This window comes from Aegilops tauschii, chromosome 2 (assembly GCF_002575655.3).
Source record: "Aegilops tauschii subsp. strangulata cultivar AL8/78 chromosome 2, Aet v6.0, whole genome shotgun sequence".
Lineage (NCBI taxonomy): Eukaryota > Viridiplantae > Streptophyta > Magnoliopsida > Poales > Poaceae > Aegilops > Aegilops tauschii.
This window is the reverse complement of record NC_053036.3, coordinates 16701657-16723894: the sequence shown is the minus strand read 5'-3', so window position 1 is coordinate 16723894 and position 22238 is coordinate 16701657. Positions and strand designations below refer to the sequence as shown.

The 22238-nt window shown below is 44.6% G+C and overlaps 2 protein-coding genes across 3 annotated transcripts; both read right to left on the bottom strand.

Moving 5' to 3' along the window:
• Positions 1–1823: 1823 nt before the first annotated feature.
• Positions 1824–4180, bottom strand: LOC141040618 (uncharacterized). The gene is made up of 5 exons (XM_073506731.1): positions 4173–4180; positions 3780–3906; positions 3153–3614; positions 2908–3072; positions 1824–2052 (listed from the first exon to the last, which is right to left on the bottom strand). Exons 1-5 carry the CDS (start codon positions 4178–4180, stop codon positions 2038–2040), a joined length of 777 nt encoding a protein of 258 aa, XP_073362832.1. The 3' UTR covers positions 1824–2037.
• On the bottom strand, positions 3954–6596 carry LOC109764578 (uncharacterized). 2 transcript variants are annotated; one of them, XM_073507723.1, is made up of 7 exons: positions 6133–6596; positions 5144–5177; positions 4971–5048; positions 4783–4884; positions 4443–4693; positions 4145–4349; positions 3954–4056 (listed from the first exon to the last, which is right to left on the bottom strand). In XM_073507723.1, exons 1-6 carry the CDS (start codon positions 6205–6207, stop codon positions 4284–4286), a joined length of 606 nt encoding a protein of 201 aa, XP_073363824.1. In that variant the 5' UTR covers positions 6208–6596; the 3' UTR covers positions 3954–4056; positions 4145–4283. The 2 variants fall into 2 exon arrangements, with proteins under 2 accessions (XP_073363824.1, XP_073363823.1); XM_073507722.1 differs by having other exon boundaries at positions 4443–4696; positions 6133–6594.
• Positions 6597–22238: the final 15642 nt, after the last annotated feature.

The window sequence follows — 22238 nt, the reverse complement described above, 5'->3', positions numbered from 1 at the left end:
AAAATTCGGCTGGTGCCACTAACAAATTTGGATATTCCATTGCTTCACTGAAACTTCATGAATATGAATTGGTCTGTGTCATTAGCGCTTGCATCAAAATTACTCCCTCCGTCCCTAAATACACAGAGTATAAATTGAGTCAAAAAGTCAACGCTTTGTAAGTTTGACCAAGCATATTATATAGAAAATACTGAAGGTAAAAAATGGCAAATCAATATCAATATATTCACCATTAGATAAGCGTGTTGATGCAGATTCTCGCAGCTAGGTTATACCTTTGAGCCGTGGGAATTTTTCCCTGTGATCGATCCGTAGATCGAGCACCGAATGTACGGTGCTTATGGAGGTATTCATGCATATGGAACCACCGATCCGACAGAGTTTCGTTGTCCAGAACTAAGCTATGCTGGAGAACTAGAGGTGAAGAAGCAGCCTTGCGGTGTAGGAAAAATTTCGCGGAGAGAGAGGGGAGGGTGGGGGCATCCCTTGCACCAAGAGATGTGTCTATGGAGGGGGGCTCCTCCTCCTCAATAGTGTCCATTGCAATACTCTTGCTAGTCCCCCTTCGATATTGGTGGTTTAGTCACTTAAATTAACTCGGATGGACGGTTCATATTGGTTTACCACCGTTAGATTGATGAGCTTACTTAATCGGTAGCCAACATATTGGCATGCCGCGAACCAAACTATGGTTGGATGGTTAGGAGGACAATGATATCCCTAGCCCACCAGGGTTCAAGTCCTGGTCCTCGCACTATGTAAATCTCAAGATAATATGCCGGTTCAGTCCCTCGGAGATGCTCAGAGGTAGGGTGTGTGTGCGCGTGCGTATATATATGAGTGATTGCGTCCGCACTGTGTTAAAAAAACATATTGGCATGCCAAACATTGGAAACTCCAAGACTTGCATTTTTTTGTGGCCAAGTAAAATCAATCATGCTCTGGGTCTTTAACATCAGTACCTATCTTTAGCAAGAACACTACAAGGATCTGGGTCTATTGCAACAAAATCGTTTGTTGCAATACATGCTATTTCGTGGCAATAAGTACCTATTGCAACGAAACGACATTCGTTGGCAGCCGTTGCGACTGGACACATGGTAATAGGTTATTACCACAAAAAAGAAATTGTGGCAATAAAGTGTGCTATTGCAACAACCATGCGGGAAGTTGCCACATGTTTTCCCGTGGCAACACTCACTTGATGCCACAATTTGATTTGTGGAGATAGCTTTAATGCAACATGTAACGAATTGTGGAGATTGATATCTCGTAGCGATAGACATTTGTGGCAACAACCTATGCCAACGACGACCATTTCGTGGCGCAATACTCTTCCGTGGCAATAGTCAATTATGGCAACAAACTATGGCAACAATCCTTGTTTTCGTGGCATTAGGCATGTTGCCACGACCCACTATACTTGTGGTAATAAACTATGGCAACAATCCTTGTTTTCGTGGCATTAGGCATGTTGCCACGACCCACTGCGCTTGTGGCATTAACTTATGGCAACAAATATTCGAATCGTCGTAATAGGAAATTGCAATGTACTTGTTTTTATGGTGATAAATAGGTATCACAACAGGTAAAAACTTTGTAGCGAGAAATTATTGCGACAATTTATACTTTCCGTGGCGTTACTCTATTTCAACAAACTTACTTTGGTGGCGCCAAACTGTTATCGCATCATGAAATTTTTTGTGGCACCAAGCTATTACAACAATATAAAGTGCTCCGTTGCAACATCCTAGTGCAACAAAACAGATAGGCGTAGCGAATGAGATATAACGCAACACTATATCTTTAGTGGTGCTAGCATGTGGCAACCGAAAGTGGGTTGTGGTAATAGTCTATTGCAACCGTAAAAAAAATACAGGCTTTCGATTACAATATTCAAAACCATACGTATAATATGCAGATTCATAAAATTCATAATTCTCATAGCAAATATCCATCAAATAAAACTCAAATGTAATTTAGCCATCCTAATTAACTTCGAAGACTAAACTGCCCGTGATGTAGAGTCCAATCCAGCTAGTTCTTTGGATCCTGCAATCAAGAAATAAAAAAAGTTCTAGTTAATTAGTCGAACATAACATACGTCATACAATTATTCCAGCCCCATTGTTAAAAACTATCGCCAGACTAGCTGGACTAATATTGTGTCAGCAAGCATGTAACTAAGGGATCAGAACAACAATACAAGTGTAAATGTCTAAAGCATAACCACAAGTACATCTACTAAAAGCTTCTTTTGTGAGAAAAAAACATTGGTTTAACTTAACAGTGCCGGGCTGAATCACCCAAAGCACAGGCAGCCACAAGGGCTGGTACATCGGCCTCCCATTCCAAATAGTGGTTAGGTTCTAACATCCTACCAAGACTAGCAAGCTCATGAGAGTTTGCCGAGCGACGACATACATTTATTTCATAATAAGAAAACCATAATTTGAGCGGGTACTTGGTATCCTCAATAACAGCAGCATGGGCTGACAAGTCAACCTTATTGATATTAAGTGCTTCCATCAGGAGTTGCGAGTCCGTTTAAAAAACGACTCTCATGACCCCCATATCAGCGGCAAGAGATACTGCATGGGACATTGCAGTGGACTCATCAGCGAAGGAATTACGCGCATGCTCATGACATCCTGCTCATGCATACAGAATGGTGCCATTGTCCGATCGTACATCTACTAAAAGCTTCTGCTATTGATTTAAGTTAAGAATAGATGTATAGTTTCAGTTAAGTTCATGTCCCTAGCTAGCACATATTCCTTTTTCGTTTAAGTTGTGACTCGATGCAGCAACACATGGTAAAAGAGAAGAAGCAGCTAGCTAACGATGAAGACCAATGACGTATAAAATGCAGGTACACATGAAGAGATAGCAAAGGTTGTGACTTACCATTGCTTTAAACATTCGAGAATGCCTTGCTGCAGCTTGTATGAGCGCATTTGAAGAAATAGCAGTTGGCCTTGAACCTGGAGTCTTATTAGGACTAGATCTCTGTAAAAGAATATTTTGCAAGTTTGGATTACTATTTTCTTTGTCAACCCTCTTCGAAGGCGCCTGCAAATAGAAGTGCACTTTTAGCAATGCAAGTAAGCAACATAAATCTTACAAGGTCGGAAGCATATGACTGTAATCACCTGTTGGGTTCCCATCTGTTGGCTCAATTCTACAAACTTTGCCATCATGTTTCTTTCAAATTCCAGTCTTGATGTTCGCTCCTCTTGCAACAATCTTTCCCTTTCAGCACACTCTTCTTTTAACCTCTCCTCAAGTTGTTCTCTCTCAGCACGCTCCAAGTTAATCCTCTCTTGTGTGTTTGCACGTTCAGCTTGTAGTTGATCTTCTAATTCGTTGTCCTGCTGGCTGAGCTGAGAGTTTCGCTCCTGGGTGGCTGTAGCACGAGCTTGCTCTTCGATCTGGATACGAAACCTTTCAGAACCAGTTGAAGTTTTGGCCATGTATCCGTACCCACGAGGCTGCGATGACTTGCATTCCAGAGTGTCTTTGTAAGCGGTCTGGAAAATATTGTTTTTCTGCTCACTTGAAAGTGGACCTTCAGTTTCAGTTTCTTTGATTTTAACCTCTTGAAGTGCTTTGTCCTAAAAATGGAAGGAACAATTATAGGTGCAGCATCAATATTGACATTATAAAAGATGAAACAAGAATAACACGGTCCAATGCATGAATAATCGCATCTAATGATGAAACATGCCGAATGCACATCATTGACTAACTATAGAATAACCAAAAGTCAGTGTACTCACGTAAACTTTCTGGGAATCTGTGTTAGACCATGTTCCATCGTTCGTGTGGGTGAGTTCCCACAGAGCAATACAATCTGGCTCTTCTCCAGTTTCCAAGTTTCTTTGCAAGTAATATACCAATGAGATGCTTGAAACATGACACCATATTTAGCAGCGAGGCATACATATTTAGTTGGACTCATACCTTCTCAAAACTAACTTGCGAGTAAGATTTTGATCCGATTATGTGTTTTGTCTTCTGTTTCTTACGGTTATCAGCGTTCTTTTGGCTGCGATCCTATCAATTCATTGAAACCAAATATAACCAGTGAGACTAGCCGTTTCATCTTCACACATAATAGACAAACTGTGATCTTAGAGATAACCTGAAATTTTGAATTAGTGCCAAAGTACTCAATCATCCATTCCCACTCTTCTGGTTGCAAATCTTCCGGCAGATTAGCCAATCTAGCTGCATCTGTTTTGTATGCCTTGTAAGTGGAGCTTAGAGTTGATCGCCAGCCTCTATATCGCTCTTTCGCAATTTTGAGAACTTTTTCTTCTGTTTCTGGTGTATCTTCCAAGTCCCATCTGTCATGTAGAGCATACAACAAGTAAATATACATAAGCAATGCATTATCGATGGTAAAATAAGATAACACATGTGAAAAAGATTGTACGCACTATCATGTCTGCAATAATGAGTCGATGAATGGTAGGGTGAATGTCCGACCACGTCCTCACTCCAATGAGTGGTAACTTTCTTTTCATTATGACTACCACGTCATCCTTGAACGAACGATAGTTCATTCCTACTGTACCACCCAATTTTTCAGAGAATGTAATATTTAGCTTTGCAGATCCATTGGCAAAACGCTTCTTAGATGCTTTAAAACCTTTTAGAACACCTCGCCCTTTCTTCTTCTGTCCACCAGCTTCTACAGCCCAAATCATACAAGAAAATTGTATTACTCGGTATTAGATTGTAAGAAATGATGACACAAATGTAAACGAAAGCAAGTACCATCCTGTAGTAGTGCACGGTTGCGGCGAGCATGGGATGGCCATTCAGCAAGGGAACACATGTCATTAGCAGACACTGGAGTGTCGGATTGTTCTGGAGTTCCTGTAAAAGATTTAGTAGTCTTGAAGGTTTAGCTATTTAACCCACACCAAGATTTTATGCATTATAGCAAATGCTAAACAATTTACCAGATCTGGGTTGTCCACGTTGGTTTTTGTATGCCGTTATACTTTCCATCCTTGTTAAGAGAACAGAGCCTTTCTTTACTGCACACAAAGACAATCATGGGACTTAGCATTAACAAAGCATTGATGTTCTGCACCATTCAGATAGGTGACTATGAAGTAAGGATGTTGTGTACCAGGAGCATCCTCCGTAAAATTCATCATTGTGCCCTTGTGTAGGTAAATCAAACATAAAATTTTGAGTCAATGTAAGAAGAAACGCAATACATTAAGCAGACATAAAATCAAATGAGTTTAACTCATATTAAAATTTGAGGCAGCTCAAACTGAATGGAGCTCAAGGTCAAGCTGTAGAACATGACTCATGCTCAGCTTGTAACGATGTCGAGTCGATCTCGAGCCAAATGAGATGGCAAAAGGTATAAATCTATGTTGATTATTCCAACTAGATAAGGCGCAACACGTTATAAGAAAGCAATAAAAACAAAATATCTATTAAAAACTCATATTATAGTGATCTGAATAACATGCAGAGGATGCACTAAACCTGAACCCTAGGTTCTCTTGACGTACATTATTCAGAAGTATTAAGCATATGTGAATGAACATGAAAGGCGATGTATCAGTGATAGGTTGTTCATGAAAATACTACTCTGAATCAATAGGAAAAAACATTTCCAATGTGACTCGTATAAGACCAAATATCTATTAAAAATCATCTTATAGTAATCTGAATCAAATGCAATGCATAGGATGACTAAACCTGAATCCTCTGCTCTGTAGACGCACATGTATCATCTAATATCTACATAGTGGTGCTCAAACAGCCAGTGGCGTACCGTGACAAGCTATAGGGGGGGCAACTTTTAAACTGGCAGAAAAATATGCATAAAAACTTATACGAATGACATGAATTCACAAGGTAATCGAACATATGGCAGTCGTCGATTTGTCATCTTAACAACACAAGCTTTGTACATACAGAGTACGTCTATACCTTTCAGTTAATGGATCTAATGCTCAAAAAACAATGTAGATAATAATTAAATTGGCAAGAGATGATCCACGGATGGGCTGCACCAAAACGCTTACTAATTAGTAACAAAATACAGTTTTGGAGGGGGGTCACGACCCCCTTTGGCCTCCACGAGTAAACAGAGCGAACCAGGAGCAGAGATGCCGGAGAGGCCTGCAAGCACGCTGGGGTCGGGTGAGGCAGCAACCAGCGCCTGGTCACCATGTCACGACGCCGGCGTGCACAGCCGAGACGGCTGCGACCATGAACTGGGCCGGGAGGCCCCGTCGAGCCCCAGTTCTAGGCCGAGGCGAGCTCCATGGCGGCCAGCCTCCAGGCCAAGGTGAGGCGCTCCGCCGAGGCGGCCAAATCGAGGCGCGATGGGAAAATGCCACCGGCGGCGGCCATGTCCCCTGCCCGGACTTCTTTTCTACAACCAAGCGGCGAGCGAGGAGAGAAGGGGCAGCCCCTCTGAATGGATCGGGATCGAGAGAGCCGCGCATCGAGGAGGAGCTCGCGGGGGAGGGGGGTTTGATCTCGGACGGAGGCGGGCGCAGAGGAGAGGGAGGAGGGGGAGATCGAGGGGGACTGGATTTTTCAGTGAGGGAGGAGATCGGGAGGACTAACCTGACGCCGTGCAGCTGCTGTGGTTCGCTCTGTTGACGCCGTCATGACGCCGGCAGCACAGATGAACAGAGACGAGAGCTCAGATCCAATCGCCCGTGAAGACGTCGTGATTTGGTCTACAATTATATATTCATGGGTTGTTATGAAGGTATTTAGCGGGAAGTTAATTTTTTGGTGGGAACAAAGACGCTAATTTGAGACTTTTAGCGGGAGGTTAAAAAATATTGGCGCAAACAACAGTACACCTAAATTAGGTGGTGGGAAAGTAATTCTTTTTGTTTTAAAAAAGTAATTATTTTTGGAGGAAATTTTCCAGATTGTAAATATATTTCGAGATGGAGGGAATACTAATATTTATTAGTAAAAAGTTATATCATGGTGAAAAAAACACCAAATCTGAGAATTGTGAAGGGGCGATTCGACGCCCTCCCCTGTAACGTTCTCGTCGTTGACATTTGTATAGTCGTCGTCATTTGAGAAAGTCAATTAACGAAAGAAAAAGAGTTTCCCTGTTTATATTGTAAAACAACCATCACATACATCGAAGCAACCGATACAAATGGATGCCACACACACCGAAAGCAAGATACACGAATGTCGGGCACCGACAAACAACCTCAACGACTACCAAGCACCTATAAGATGTGCAAAAAAGGGATTTGCTTAGAGCCGACGGAGACCACCAGCACGAGGAGCGATCATCTTGGAAGATGTGCAACGGACATGCCGGACCGAGGTCTCCAAGACGATGCCTCCAGGAAGGACACGACCACGAACGTCGCTACCGTCGGATCCGAAGATCAAGTTTTCACCCGAAGTAAGATAGAAGGAGCGGGAGGAACACGACGTCCACGGATGCCTTCACCGTCAACCAGTGGACGGACTGGGTAGGTGATGTACCACGCTGCTTCAACCCCTCTGCCGCAACCCCGGTCCGCCAAAACCACCCGCAGCCAATTAGGAAGGTGTTGTTTCATCAATCTACACTTAGGTTGGATATGTCAAAAATTTGTGCCTTGGTGAACTATTGGTCAAAGCAGCAGAATTTTGGCCAGCTCTGAACTACATGTCACAGAGACATCACGCGCCCTCACTTTAAAACTAGTAGGTTATACTCTTGTCTCAAAACATAAGTACTGAGGGGATGGGTTGATGAGACAGTCAATCTACGTTAGTCTCGATCTTTAGATGGGATGATCTCATCATCTTTCATTTTACCGGACAATCCGTCGAGGGTTTGTCCACGCCAGAGTTGGTCCAACATAATTATGTCGCTTTTGTTCAAACGATAAGCATAGAGATTCAACTATGTAAATAAAACAACCCTGCATCGCGACGCCTTTGCCTGTCGGATCCGTCCTACATCGGATCCACACGCAAGGGGGCGAACGAGCCCTGCCGCCGCCGCCGCTGGCCGGGCTTCACCTAGTCACACCCTCTAACGGCGGTAGGGGAGGGGAGGAGCGGGAGGCGGCTAGCGATCTCTCCCGTCACCTGCAAGGGCGACTCGGGAGGGTCCTCCACGCCACAGTAGGTCCAACATAATCATGTTGCTCTTGTTTTAACGAAAATAATAGAGATTCAACTATGTCAATTATCAACCAAACAAATTTAATTTTGAGATTTACTTATTGGCATATCACACATTTGTTTTAAAAAATGTATTCAGATGAGGCCAACACCTTATCTCTTCTTTATGTATTCACTAGCAAACATGCCCGTGCGTTGCAACGGGAGGAAACAAATCATCCCTCGTGCACACATCGACGACATAAACAAATCTCTTAAAATATCGCATCCCTCCATGAAAGCGAGGAGGAAGAGCGGCGCACGGCGGAGGAAGAGGAGGAGGCGTACCAGGCGCGCCTGTCGGAGGACGGAGAGCTCGGGAATGGAGCGCACGGTCTTGGAAGCTTTCGACGGAGCCGTGACCGAAGTCGACCCGGTCGTCGAGGGTGACCCGATGATCGGAGGCGACGTTAGTAATCACATGGGTGGTGTAGGACGTTGATACGTGTCGATTGTTGGCCGACATATGCTACCTACACTACTTAAGTAGGCAAAATTATGCAACCAAATTACTATATAAATATCAGTTTAATTTAAAAAAATGCAAAAATAATGAGATCATTTGGATTTGTGGTTTAAAAGTTGCAGATAATCAAAGTTTGGTCAATAGAATTACTATCTTCTTTCAAACAGAAAAAGAAGGCCACGTCAATCACATATTTCAGTAATTTATTTTTTTCATGAACATATTTCAGTAATATACGCTATCCGACCTTAAAAAAAATATACGGCAGAAGAGGTCACGCACTCCACCAGACAGCGTGTCTGGTCACCCGGGCGATCGAAGCACGCAGGTGGCGCGACCCACCACACGGGTCGTCTGATCCCACGCGCGGCTGAACCACAAACCAGAGGAGGGGATCGAAGGAAAGAAAATAAAAGGGGGCGACTTCCTTTCTCTAGCCCCTAAAAAAAGATCGAAGCTAGAACAGAGAGACAGGGGAGACACCAGATCAAACCAAGAAAAGAGAAAGGGGAGAGATCGGATCGAACGAAGAGGGAGGTGAGAAGAGGGTTTCGGGAGGCTGGCGGCGGCGGCCTCTCCTCCCTGACGGTGCGCTTCACCAGACAGGGAGGCGGGGGAGCTTGAATGCTCGGGGCCCCTCCTTGCCGCCCCTGACCGACGACCGCCGCTGCTCCTCTCCAACACCGACGACCGCCGCTGCTCCTCTTCACCACGCTGCCGATCTTCCCAAGGATCCTCTTCTGCTTCTCTTCTTCAAGGATCACGCACAAGACCTCAAGCCTTTCACGCAGAAGATCTTTTCTAGTTGTAAATCTCTAAAACTCTGTACTGTTTTGCTTTGATCTGCATATGACCCTGTGAATCGTTGCATGGACATGGGTTAATTGGTGAAAAATTACTGTGAGAATACTTAGTATGCTACCCAGTGATCTTGATTTCCTGTATGAGTAGTTATGAGCGGCTGAATCCTGTTTCACTTGCTAGTACTGGGTTGTGTGTTTGATTAATCAGAATAGTACCAAAAAGACGGTCCTATTTCTGAACCATTTACCTTTGATGTCTACTATTTTGTTTTGTTTTGCTTTGATCCTGTGACTACTTATGCTATGTTACATGATCAATACCCTCATAAGGGGCACAAACATGGAACAAGATGCAGAAGAGCAGATGTTTTGCTTTGCCCCTTATGCTATGTTATTCAGCACAAGAGCAGATCATGATGCAGGTGGTGGACAAACAAAGCAAATGGCAAATTTTCTCGTCACTATCTCTCTCTGAATTTCTGTTTTTGCATGATCTAGCCAACTACGAAACTGAACTTATTTACCCTCATGTCACATATACTACCATGTGACAGTAATACTATTTCTTCTTCCATCAACCAAATTTTGCTTTACAATGTATAGATAAATGTTTGCTTTACCATGTGACAGTAATACTGGTATGTATGTATCCCAGTTGTCTTGTCTTGTAATGCAGCTAGTGATGCTATTGACTGCAATGCAGCTACTAAAGCAGCTGTTATGTTTGTTTAACAGGACTGGCTTTACGGAGACAAGGCAAAAATGACACGAGATAAGAGCTGGATGGAGAGGGAAAGAGGTTCTGTTGAGTGGCAAACTGGCATGAAGGATTTCTTGAATTTTTCCTTCGATGGTGCTCACCCAGACTCAACAGTCCCATGCCCATGTAGGAGATGTCTTAATATTGTTCCGAAAAAGAAAAAGGATGTTCATACTGACTTGCTGTTCAATGGGATGGATCCAACCTACACTCACTGGATATACCATGGTGAACAATCGGATGAGGGAAGCATGTCTGAAGATTCTGATAATGAAGACGTTGTAGATGATGGTGCTGGGGTATGTGACATGCTCAATACTCTCATAAGGGGCACAAACATGCAAAACAATGCAAACATTGGTGAAGGTGCGGGAGACATTCATGTGGATGCTTCCAGCGGTGATGAAAGGAACCAGGAGCCAAATGCAACAGCCAAGGTCTTCTTCGAACTATTGAAAGAGGCAAAAAAAGAGTTGTACCCAGCTTACGCAATGCTGAGTGGTTGGAGCACAAAAGGCAAGCTAGCATGCCCGTATTGCCACAAACATACAGATTTTTTATGGCTCAAGTATGGTCGAAAGCATTGCTACATGGGACACCGACGTTTTCTGCCCAGGACCCACAAATGGCGTCGAAACAAGTGTTTGTTCAACAACAAGGCAGATAATAGAGAAGCTCCAGTGGCACTCACAGGTGAACAAGTTGTGCAGGAACTTGATAGCATTCAACATGCACCATTTGGACGGTCAAATAAGAGAAAGCATAACAAAATAACAAGAAGGAGATGGCGACTCCCACCTCCCCACCGCCACCCTAACCCTAGCCACCCCACATCGCCGGAGATCCCCACATCCCGCCGTGGGTTTTGCCATCTGATCGGCTCATCTTTCCCGGCGTCTCTTCCTCTCGCCTCTGGTTGTCATCTTCCTCATGGCGGTTCACGCTGCGCTCTCCTTGGGATTGGATTTCTCCCCGGGGATGAAGTTGGCGTCTGAGATCCAACGCACCTTCAACAGATCGGTGCACCCAACTGAAGACACGGGCCATTTCATTATGGTCGTCTCTTTTGCACGACACACCTTCCGGCTTGATGAGGAAACTGTGGGGTTCGCTCTTGAGGCGGCCATCGGAGGTTATTGCTCCCACCTCAAGGTATCTTTTCTTCACCATGGCGTCTACTCTTTCAACATTTCTTGCAAGGAGGTGGGTTTTTTCATTCTGCACCAGCGGAGTTTTGTCTGCGATTAGTTCAAGTGTTTTTTCCACCTCTGGGGTCATGGTGGCCCGGATTGGCAGAAGGAATTCCGTCTTTGGCAATCTGAATGCCAAGAGGAATGGGTTTTAGTCAGCCCCTCTAAGAGGCGAGCTCGTATTGGTTTAGAGGCCATGAAATTTCCTCCGGCCAAATCTTCTCTCCGTGCTCGCGCGGCCAGATCTCTTCCTAAGAAGCATGCTACGTTTGCAACGTTCATGCAGTACCCAGCGCGTAAGGGCTATAGCTATGGCCCGTCTACCGATGAGGTGGCCACGGTCCGAGCAGCGGGCTACCGTGTCTCGTCCCATGAGGATGCGGATGATCTTTCTCCGGCGACCACCCCACCGCCGGCAAGGCTAGCGATCCAGTTTGGAACAATCCCGCCTTCCCCGGAGGGTTTATCTCCTGCCCGTTTAAACCCTGGAACTTCGGGTGGCCGTTTAGTTTTCACATTGGAAGGTTTGGATTCCACCGTACCCGCTCAACCGCCTCTACCAGGCCATGTTCCTCAGTTGGGCTCCAGGGTGCAGCCCATATGCCTGTCAGATGACGAGAGTGGCAGCCCATCACCTATGGCCTCTAGGGCTTCGTCCCCTGAGGATATTATCCGAGACCTGCAAAGTTTTGATGTTATGATTGAAGAGATGGCTGTGAGCTATTGGGACTGTCAGAATTGCTTGGCTATGCGCCACACATCAGAGACATGCACGAATCCGGTCCGGTGCCGTAATTGTTTTCGTTCGGGACACGTTAAAAAAATTGCACCGGCAAGCCGCCTGACTTATCCGTCTGGGTGCCTAAAGTCCCATCGCCGGGTTTTGGGAAGCGGAACCGAACAGAGGATTCTCCCCTGCCTCTCCAGTTTCCCGAGACCAAACGCCTCCAGAGAAAACCCCATCTGCTTCTCCGCCGCCACCATCGCCGCCGGACCGCCCTCACGAGCACGCCCACGCTTCCCCCAGCTCTGGTCCGGCTCCTGCTCTGCAGCCTTCAATGGCGGTGTTTGAGATTGACCCGCATCGCTTTATCCCTGCGGGCTTTGACATTGAAGATGGCGGAGCAGATCGTCTACCTCGCACCTTCTACACGCCCCGAGCGCATGAGCAGTACATGGTGGCCATTGTGGAGCCGATCCCGCCTCCAGAGCTAGTTGGGGTCCGTCGCCAGCAGGTTCTTGATTTTCTAGTTCAAGTGATGCATGTTCCAGTTCTTTCTGCTCAGACTTGGTATCAAGGAGTTGGTCTGTTCGAGATGGAAGATCCAGTTGTCCGGGGCTCTTTTACTCTGCATCCACCGTTTCCCTTAGGGATTGATGATGATGGCAACGAGTTTTTTGTCCGTTTTATTCCGCATAATCAGGGTGAAGGTTTTCGTGCTATTCATGGTCAGCGGACGGGGTGGTTGATGTTCATCGGCATCCCTTTAGACTACAGGAATACGCAGTGCATTGCTGATATGGTTGGCTCTTTTGGGCAGTTTCACTACTGGAATAGTACTGACCGGCGCAATGTTCGAGCTTTGGTCCGTGCCTCGTTCCCCGACAATGCGCTAGTTCCTCGTTCGGTCACCTTTCGGGAATTTGCCAATTGGGGCGACGTCATGGTTTCTTGGTCTGCTGGTTGCTATATCCTGTCAGGGGAATTCGCTGGTGCCATGATCCCAGCAGATTAGGACCCAATGCCTCTAAATGGGAACCCCCACCCGTTGCCTGGATTTCAAGTGCCGCAGCCATTTTGGGCAATGCCTCCATACCCTGCTTTGGGATGGAACGCTGTTCCTCCGGGCCCTCCTCAAGGGAAGAATGAGGGGACGGGCTGGGCTGACAATGTGCCGCAAGGAGCAGGATGGGGCCCATGGGAGGAGCAGATTCAGCCTGACCATCAGCAGCAGCATCAAGAGGTCCAACCTGTCCAAGACCAGGATTCTATGATTCTGAACCCATCTGCGGATTCTTCTGACGATGAGGATATGGCTGAGGTCCAGCAGCCTTTACAAGTCCCACCAATTGTGCAGCTGGAGCCGATTCATCTTGGCCTGGTCCGGGTTTTTTATGGACCAGTTCTGCCGCCGGCCATGATCTGGGAGAGATCTTTCAAGACTTTGTTACCTGAATTCTTCATCAAGGATATACCAGCCTGCCTCCCTAGTTCTTCTGCGCTGTTGCTACAAATCAAATTTGGGTCTGCCGATCTGCAAGCGAAGTATCCGCTTTTTTCTGCTCCGCCTGATGTTTCCGTTCCTGGACCCAGCTCCTCGGTGGTCATTGAGGAGTTGGCATCTGACGATCACTCGTGCTCCACTTACCAGGTCTCTCAAGAGGACTTTCAGTTTTCTTCGGTTACACCTTCTCCGCTGGGTAAGCGACCATGTCAGTCTGCACGCCCAAGGCGCTCTATCACGCTTGTGGAGCCAGTTTTCGAATTCTCCATTCGACGCATGACGCGCAGTGCTGCCAAGAGGACAGGCATGAAGCCCGTCTCTGCCATTCCTCCGAGGTCTGCCCCCAGCGTCGCCCGAAGGCCAAGAAGCTTCGACTTGACGATGAGCCCAGCATGCTCCCTCCCACCTCTGACGCCTATTCCGACGCTGCAGGCCATTGGAGTGGCTTTGGGCATCGATCCAGCCGAGTTATCAGTGGAGAAGCTTATGGCTTCTCCCAATCCTGCTGAAGAAGGTGATGGTTCATATGATGCTTGACGGCCCACGAAGATTCCTGGCGAGTTGGGCGCTTTTGCTTTTGCGCTCTTTTTTTGTTTTCAGTGACTGTCTGCAACACTTGGTTACTGTTATTGCAACATGTGGTCCGTTTATGTCCATGCTGTTAAGCAGCTGGATCTGCAACTATATCCCTGCGTTGTTTTTTTTATGGATAATTGCTATTTTTGCAACTGGAATGTGCTTCGTTGGAATGTGCGAGGGCTCAATTCTGAGGCTCGACAGCGTGATCTCCGTGCCAAGATTGAGGAGAGCAGATGTTCTGTTATTTGTCTGCAAGAAACTAAATGTGAGAGCTTTGATATCCGTACGATTAGATCCTTTTGCCCTAGGCGGTTTGATCAATTTGCGTTCTCCCCTTCTGTTGGAGCCTCTGGTGGGATCCTCGTTGTTTGGAACTCCTCGATCTTTCATGGTCAGCTTGTGGATATTCAGAGGTTTGGTGTTATCGTCTCTTTCCAGTCGTTGCAGAATTCTGAAAAATGGACCCTAACCTCTGTCTATGGGCCATGTGAGGGCCAGCCTAGGGATGATTTTGGTAGTTGGCTTTATCACCTACCAATCCCATCGGATGAAAATTGGCTCTTGTTGGGGGACTTCAATTTCATCAGATCTTTGGACAACCGAAACCTTCCGGGTGGTGATACCAATGATATCTTTCTATTCAATGAAATAATTGGTCACCTGGGACTTTTGGAGCTGCCCTTGAAGGGACGGAGCTTTACCTGGTCTAATATGCAGCAGAACCCCCTGCTTGAGCAACTCGATTGGTTCTTCACTACTGCTGATTGGATTTCACACTACCCAAACACCGTGGTTACACCACTAGCCAGAACTTCCTCTGACCACGTGCCTTGTGTGGTGTCCATTGACACTACCATTCCTGTGGCCAAGATTTTTCGGTTTGAAAATTTCTGGTTGGATATGCCGGGGTTCATGGATTGTGTCTCCAAGTCCTGGAATGCACCTGTTTCTCTGATCTCTCTGCTTCCGCGGTTATCACAAGGAAATTTAAGCGACTGCGGTACGATTTGAAAATTTGGAGCAAAAAATTATCGTACATCAAAAAGCTTACTGTTGATTGTTCAAAGGTGATTCTGCACTTTGATCAGCTGGAGAAAGTGCGACCTTTAACACGGCCGGAATTCAACTTCCGGAAATTCGTGAAGTTTCACTATGAACATCTCTTAAAACTTCACTACATATATTGGAAGCAGCGGTGCACTATTAGGTACATCAAGGTTGGTGAGGAAAATTCAAATTTTTTTCATGCCATGGCCTCCGAGCGTATGAGGAGAAACTCAATCTCCAGTCTCAAAACCAGCTCCATGCTTGATCCAGTGACTGATCATGCTCAGATGGCGGGAATCCTTTGGGCCTCTTTCAAATCTAGGATGGGCCGGGCCCAAGGGATCTCTATGGGCTTTGATTTGAATCATTTAATTCAACCCATCCCGGGGCTGGAGGAGTTATCCTTGCCTTTTTCTGATGAAGAAATTCATAAAGTTTTGAAGGATTTGCCGGCGGATCGGGCACCTGGCCCAGATGGCTTTAATGGGATGTTCGTCAAGCGCTGTTGGCCTATAATTGAGGGGGATTTCTTGAGGATGATTCGGGCTTTTTATGAGGGGAAGCTTTCGTTGGAAAATATCAACTCCTCCCTCATTACGCTCATACCCAAAATCATGTCACCAGAAGGGCCGGGTGATTTCCGGACGATTTCCCTAACCAACACATGTCTTAAATTCCTCACAAAATTACTGGCCAACAGATTGCAGCGGGTGATCCTCAAGTGCATCCACAAAAATCAATATGGGTTCCTCAAGGGCCGGTCGATTCAGGATTGTCTGGCCTGGAGCTTTGAGTATATTCATCAATGTAAGCAATCCAAGCGTCCAATTGTAATCCTTAAGTTGGACTTTGCTAAGGCCTTTGACACAGTTGAGCATGAGGTTATTCTTCAGATCTTGCAGCATAAAGGTTTTGATGCCAAATGGGTTCTTTGGGTTAAACAGCTGTTGTCTACAGGTTCTTCGTCTGTGCTGTTAAATGGCATTCCTGGAAAGCAATTCTTGTGTAAGTGTGGTGTCAGGCAGGGTGATCCACTCTCTCCTCTGTTGTTCGTCATCGCAGCCGTCCTGTTGCAATCTGTGGTCAATCAAATGCTCGCGTCTGGCACACTCTCTTTGCCTCTTCAGACACATGACAGGGATTTTCCCATCATTCAATATGCGGATGACACGATCCTATTTCTTGCAGCTAAGGATGATGAGCTTGTGGCCCTCAAGAATATGCTGCTTACATTTCAACAATCCACTGGTTTAAAGGTCAACTTTGCTAAATCCTCAATGATCCCACTGAATATGCCTAATGAGGAGGCTGACAAACTTGCTGCTATTCTTGGTTGTAAAATTGGCCAGCTTCCATTTACTTATCTTGGATTGCCTTTGGGAACTACAAGGCCTAGGATCATTGACCTCATGCCCTTAGTTGACAGTCTTGAAAGGAGGTTAACTCCAAGCTCTTCTATGCTGAATCAAGGCTCTCGTTTGTAGCTTCTCACCTCTGTCCTGACCTCTCTGCCAATATACTTTCTGTGTAGCCTCAATATCCCAGCCGGGATCATTAAGCAACTGGACAGGATCTTCAGGCAAAGCCTTTGGAGGGGTAATAATGATGTTCCAAAACAGTCCCTGGCTGCTTGGGAGCTCGTTTGCAGGCCAAGAGATAAGGGTGGTTTAGGCATTATTAATTTGAACATCCAGAACAAAGGGCTGCTTCTCAAACATCTACACAAATTCTATAACAAGGTTGATGTTCCTTGGGTGACCCTCATATGGAATAGTTACTATGATCATGGGGTCCCACAGGCAACAGCTTCTGTTGGATCTTTCTGGTGGAGAGATATTCTAAAACTGCATGAGGCTTACACTGCTATTGCTTCAGTTCACATCAACATGGGTGATTCTGCCCTTTTCTGGACTAATTCCTGGCACATTGGGGGCTCTGCTAGACCCCTCTGTTGGAGATTGCCAAGGTTGTTTTCTTTTTTCATTAATGACAGGATCTCTGTGAGGGAATTTCTCCAATCCCAGGATCTCTTCTCCATGTTTTATCTGCCTCTTTCTCAGGAAGCTGCTGCTGAGTTGCACATATTGGAAAATTGGATCATGCAGTTAGACAGAGACCCCACCATACCTGATGTTTGGATATGGCCTGGTCAATCACTAGGGTATACTGCAAAAAGTTTTTACAGGATCATGCACTCCCACTTGCCTACAATACAACCCTGTAAATGGCTTTGGCAGAGTAAATGCACCATGAAGATCAAGGTGTTTGGCTGGCTTTTGTTCTTTGACAGACTTAACACCAAGGATATGCTGGTTAGGAGACACTGGCGCTCGAATCAGGATGACAATCTTTGCCTCATCTGCAGTGAGTTGGCGTGAGAATAGGATACATCTATTTTTTAACTGCACCTTCAGCTGTAGAATCTGGAACTATTTGGGTATTGATTGGTCTGGAGGTTCAGATATCCTGCAATGTCTCCTGCACGCCAGGTCTAACTTCACACACCCTTTCTTCGTTGAAGTTATACTAACAGCAGCCTGGAATATTTGGATCAGGCGAAATGGCGGAATTTTCAGAGCTGAGAGAGCTACTTTCAGTGCTTGGAAGTGTAATTTCATCCATGACATTTCCTTGCTTGCTCACAGGGTGAAGGACTGTAACAAGCCAAAACTTTTGGCTTGGATTGCTTCTTTGTTGTAAAGCAAGTACAGTTAGTTAGCAAATAGGTAGACTCTTTCCCCTTTTGTTTTCCTTCCTTGTATAGTTTGTTTTACTTGTACAGTGGTTCTTTATTTAATAAAGGGTTGTGGGGCTTTGCCTCACAGTAAATATTCAAAAAAAAGAGAAAGCGACCGGAAAGTAATTGCTGGCATAATTGGCAGAAGAAAAGTGTATTTTTCCAGCTCCCATATTGGAAGAACATTTGTGACAGCATTCTGGGGACTTTGCTTGAGCTGGATAAGAAATCAATGGATGGTGTGAAGGCTCGTCTTGATTTACAGGACCTGAAAATTAGGAAGGACCAGCATCCAAAGCCTGGTAAGCATAAGTATGACATAAAGAAAGGTTGCTATACTTTAAAAAAGGAAGAAAAGATAATGCTCCTCAAGTTTCTGCAGAGCATTAAGATGCCTGATGGCTATGCTTCACACATTAAGCGATGTGTAGTCCTCGATCAGTGCAAGATTAGCGGACTCAAAACTCATGGTTGTCATGTTATATTTCAGAAACTTCTTCCTATTGCATTGCACAAGCTTTCTCCAGAAAATGTTGTTAACCCATTGCTTCAGTTGAGTAAATTCTTTTCTGATTTATGCTCCAAGGAGTTAAGGGATGAAGATTTGGAGAGGTTGAGCAAAACAATTCTAGAAACTCTATGTCAGCTTGAGATGATCTTTCCACCAGCATTCTTTGATATTATGATGCATCTCCCAATTCATCTTGCTAAAGAGGCCCGATTGGGAGGGCCTGTCTTGTACAGATGGATGTATCCAATTGAGCGATACTTGCGTACGCTCAAAGGATATGTGCGTAACAAGACTCAACCAGAAGGTTCTATTGCAGAGGGGTACATACTTGAAGAGTGCATGACTTTTTGTAGTCGATTCGTTGATGGAATGCCTACCAAGCTAAGTCAGTCCGAACGTCATGAAGATGGAGGTACAGATCAACCACCAACAGGGATTAGCATAATGAGTACAGTTGATTACTCCAAGAAAGGTTTTGTTTGTGAATCATTGTCTTTGGCTGAGATTAATCAAATGAGGCATTTCATAATAACAAACTGTGAGGAAACCGCGCCATGGATTGAGTAAGGATACTTATGTATTTATTTCACATCATGATATGCTTTAATACTTTCCTGTTCAACTAACAATCATTTCTCTTTGAAGTGAACATCTTGAGGAGCTCACAAGGAACAATTCTCCTAATCCTAAAAAGCAGCACAAGGAAGAGTTTGTTGGTTGGTTTGAGAGACGGGTAATTTTCTTTCGCATTTTCACTAATGTTCCTTGTAATAACGTACCAACGCTGTACAATACACTCACACATATTCTGTTCCATGAAACAGATCACAGAACTCCACAATGATGGGAAGGTCAGCAATCTTATTTATGCACTAGCTAAAGGACCTGATCACCTAGCTCGGGTATACAACCGTACAGTTCTGAATGGATATTTCTTTCGGAATTCCTATATAGAGCAGGACTTGAGTATCCAGAATAGTGGCGTCATAGTCAAGGGCGATGCAAACACAGCCAATATTGATTATTACGGGGTGATCAAGAAAATCATATTTCTTGACTTTCCTCCTGATAAGGAGGTTGTTCTATTCCAGTGTGACTGGTTTGATGTGCCTCCTGCCAATAGAACTGAGAGTAAGGGGTATAAGAAGGACAAATATGGAATTATTGACCTTGACACTACTCTACACCAATTCCAGGGAGACCCTTACATTCTAGGCCTCCAAGCTCAACAGGTTTTCTATGTGAGAGATGTGAAGAACCCTGATTGGGCATCTGTTATTAAAATGAATCCACGCAATTTGTTTGCTCCTTCTGTTTTAAATAGTGCAGGCCTTGATGAAGCCGTTGAAGCCGATGAAGGTGGTGAGGCAGATGTACTAGATGTTGTCGATGCAGAAATTACAGTGCCAAAAATTACAGTACCTGAAGAGATCACTAGTTGGTGCAGAAATGATGACGAAGGATCCAGCATTGATGTTTCAGTCATAGAAAATATAAAACCTATTGAGTTTGAAGATGTCCAATTCGAATCTGATGATGATACGGATGATGATGAGGCTTACGTAAATGATGGACATGTTGCTCCTTTGGGACAAGAAGAATTGGATGATGACCAGGGGTTCTTTGTATAGTTTTTAATCTCTTGGTAAGGTGCTTTTCACATGTTTAAGCCATGAGTATAAGTTCCTGAACTGTTATGATGGTTACCTGCGAGAAATATCTCTCCTGAAGTTTAATCTGATATGAAACAAGTTGAAACAAGGCATGCCTGCATAGTGTCATATGTTGTGGCAAATGGGAACAAGAGCTAGTGCCCAGCACTAACAATTTGGTGATGAAGAGAAGAGAAGAGTAGTTGTTGTTCTTTTAGTGTTGTTGCTATTTTCCTTTTGACAGTGATGCTATGTACACACTGTTGCTATGAACTTATGGTCTTTTAGTGTTGTTGCCATTTTCACTACTTTGCCTTGAACTTATGGTCTTTTGTGTGAACAATCTATACAAGTATAGCTGCTGAAACTTGTGTGCTACCATTTTGAAACATTTGTTATATATCTCGCTGAGATGGTTTTTTATATCCTACTAAAATCTGGTGTCATATGTCCTTGTATATATCTTGATGTAGTGTTGTTGATCTGCTGATGAATTCTTGCTGAAAATTAGTCTGGGATACAGCTGTTATGCTGCTCAATTGGTGGCTGAAGAGCTGTTCAAATGAAGCCTGGAAGTGTTTAAAAATAGCTAGTATGCAGCCTTGCACAATTTCTATACTTAACACATAATTTTATATTGAATCTCCTTTTTTAGTAACAGCACACATAAATACATCACATCAAGCAAGATACAGAAAAATTAGGAAGAGAATGTGTGGTGCTCAGTTCTCACGACTCACCTTTGTGAGAAGGGCATTGAGCTTGCCGTCTTTCGGGTGCCGAGCACGACCTTGCTACCGGAGGAGGTCAGTAGGGTGAGTGGAGGAGACCCTGGCGGTGCAAGAAACCCTAAAGTGAAGGGCGTCCGCGAGTGTGCAACTCTTCGCACGCGCGTAAGCGAGCATTCCTCCAAGTTATGGTACCACCGATGTCCACTTTGCAAGATATGTGACTAAAATGCAACTTAGGTGCAAGTTGTGGTACCTAATGTGTTAATACCTCTGTAAACTAGTACGCCCCTTTAATCAGATCCTGCAAAAAAGTATAATAAATAAAGGAAAAAATTGGGAGCACGGTAGAGAATATCGTTGCAATATTCTGCTCCTTTTTGGCAACACTTGAGGATTGTTGCATTATGCTGTACGTATTACCATGGATGCTCAATTTGTCGCAATATGTAATAGTTATTGCAACGCAACGAAGGTGAGGCAAAAAGTCACCCTATTACAACCAATACATGCTTTGTTGCAATATTATCTGTGACTAGCACCACATGTCAGAGGTGTTGCAATAGTATCTATGTACTTTGTTGCAATACCTAGCCGTTATTGCAACAAGATGACCAATTCACGCAACGGGACATGACTGTCGCAATATCACTACCATATTACAACAACGATGCAGCTTGTGGCAATACATGGCTTCTATTGCAACAAAACGAGTACTTAGCGCGATGAAACGAAATTGTGGCAATATGTAGATCCTATTACCATGAACTGGAATTTTGTGGTAATATAGCATTTTATTGCAACAAAAAATAGTTGTAGTAATAATTTTTGTTGCAATAGACCAGAATCCTTGTAGTGGAACAACCATTTGAAAACTTACCGAAAGCATGTTGTCCTTATTACAGTTGGAAAGCACAGTTTGGTGCCTGATCGATGCACGCAGGGTGAGCCAATGGCGGTAGAGTCCCGTAAAAAAAGATTGGTTGTTAGAGTGGGTCATGACCTACAATGTGAAATCGTTAACACACTCGAAGGGGATCCTTTTCCTTGTATACTAGTAGTTGCTAGGAAGACAGGACCAAGTTTCATAATTGTGTTTGGTGCCCGCTATCAGGGCATGTACTCCCTCCATCCCGAATTACTTGTCATAAAAATAGATGTATCTAAACGTATTTTTTATTTTAAATACATCCATTTCTAATCATTTCCGCCACAAGTAATTCGGGATAGAGGGAGCATGTGGGAGCTCTTTCTCTTTGTTTGTTTGACTCAGATCAATTCGAATAGCCACCACCGTAAATGAGTGTTGGGGAACGTAGTAATAATTCAAAATTTTCCTACGTGTCACCAAGATCAATCTAG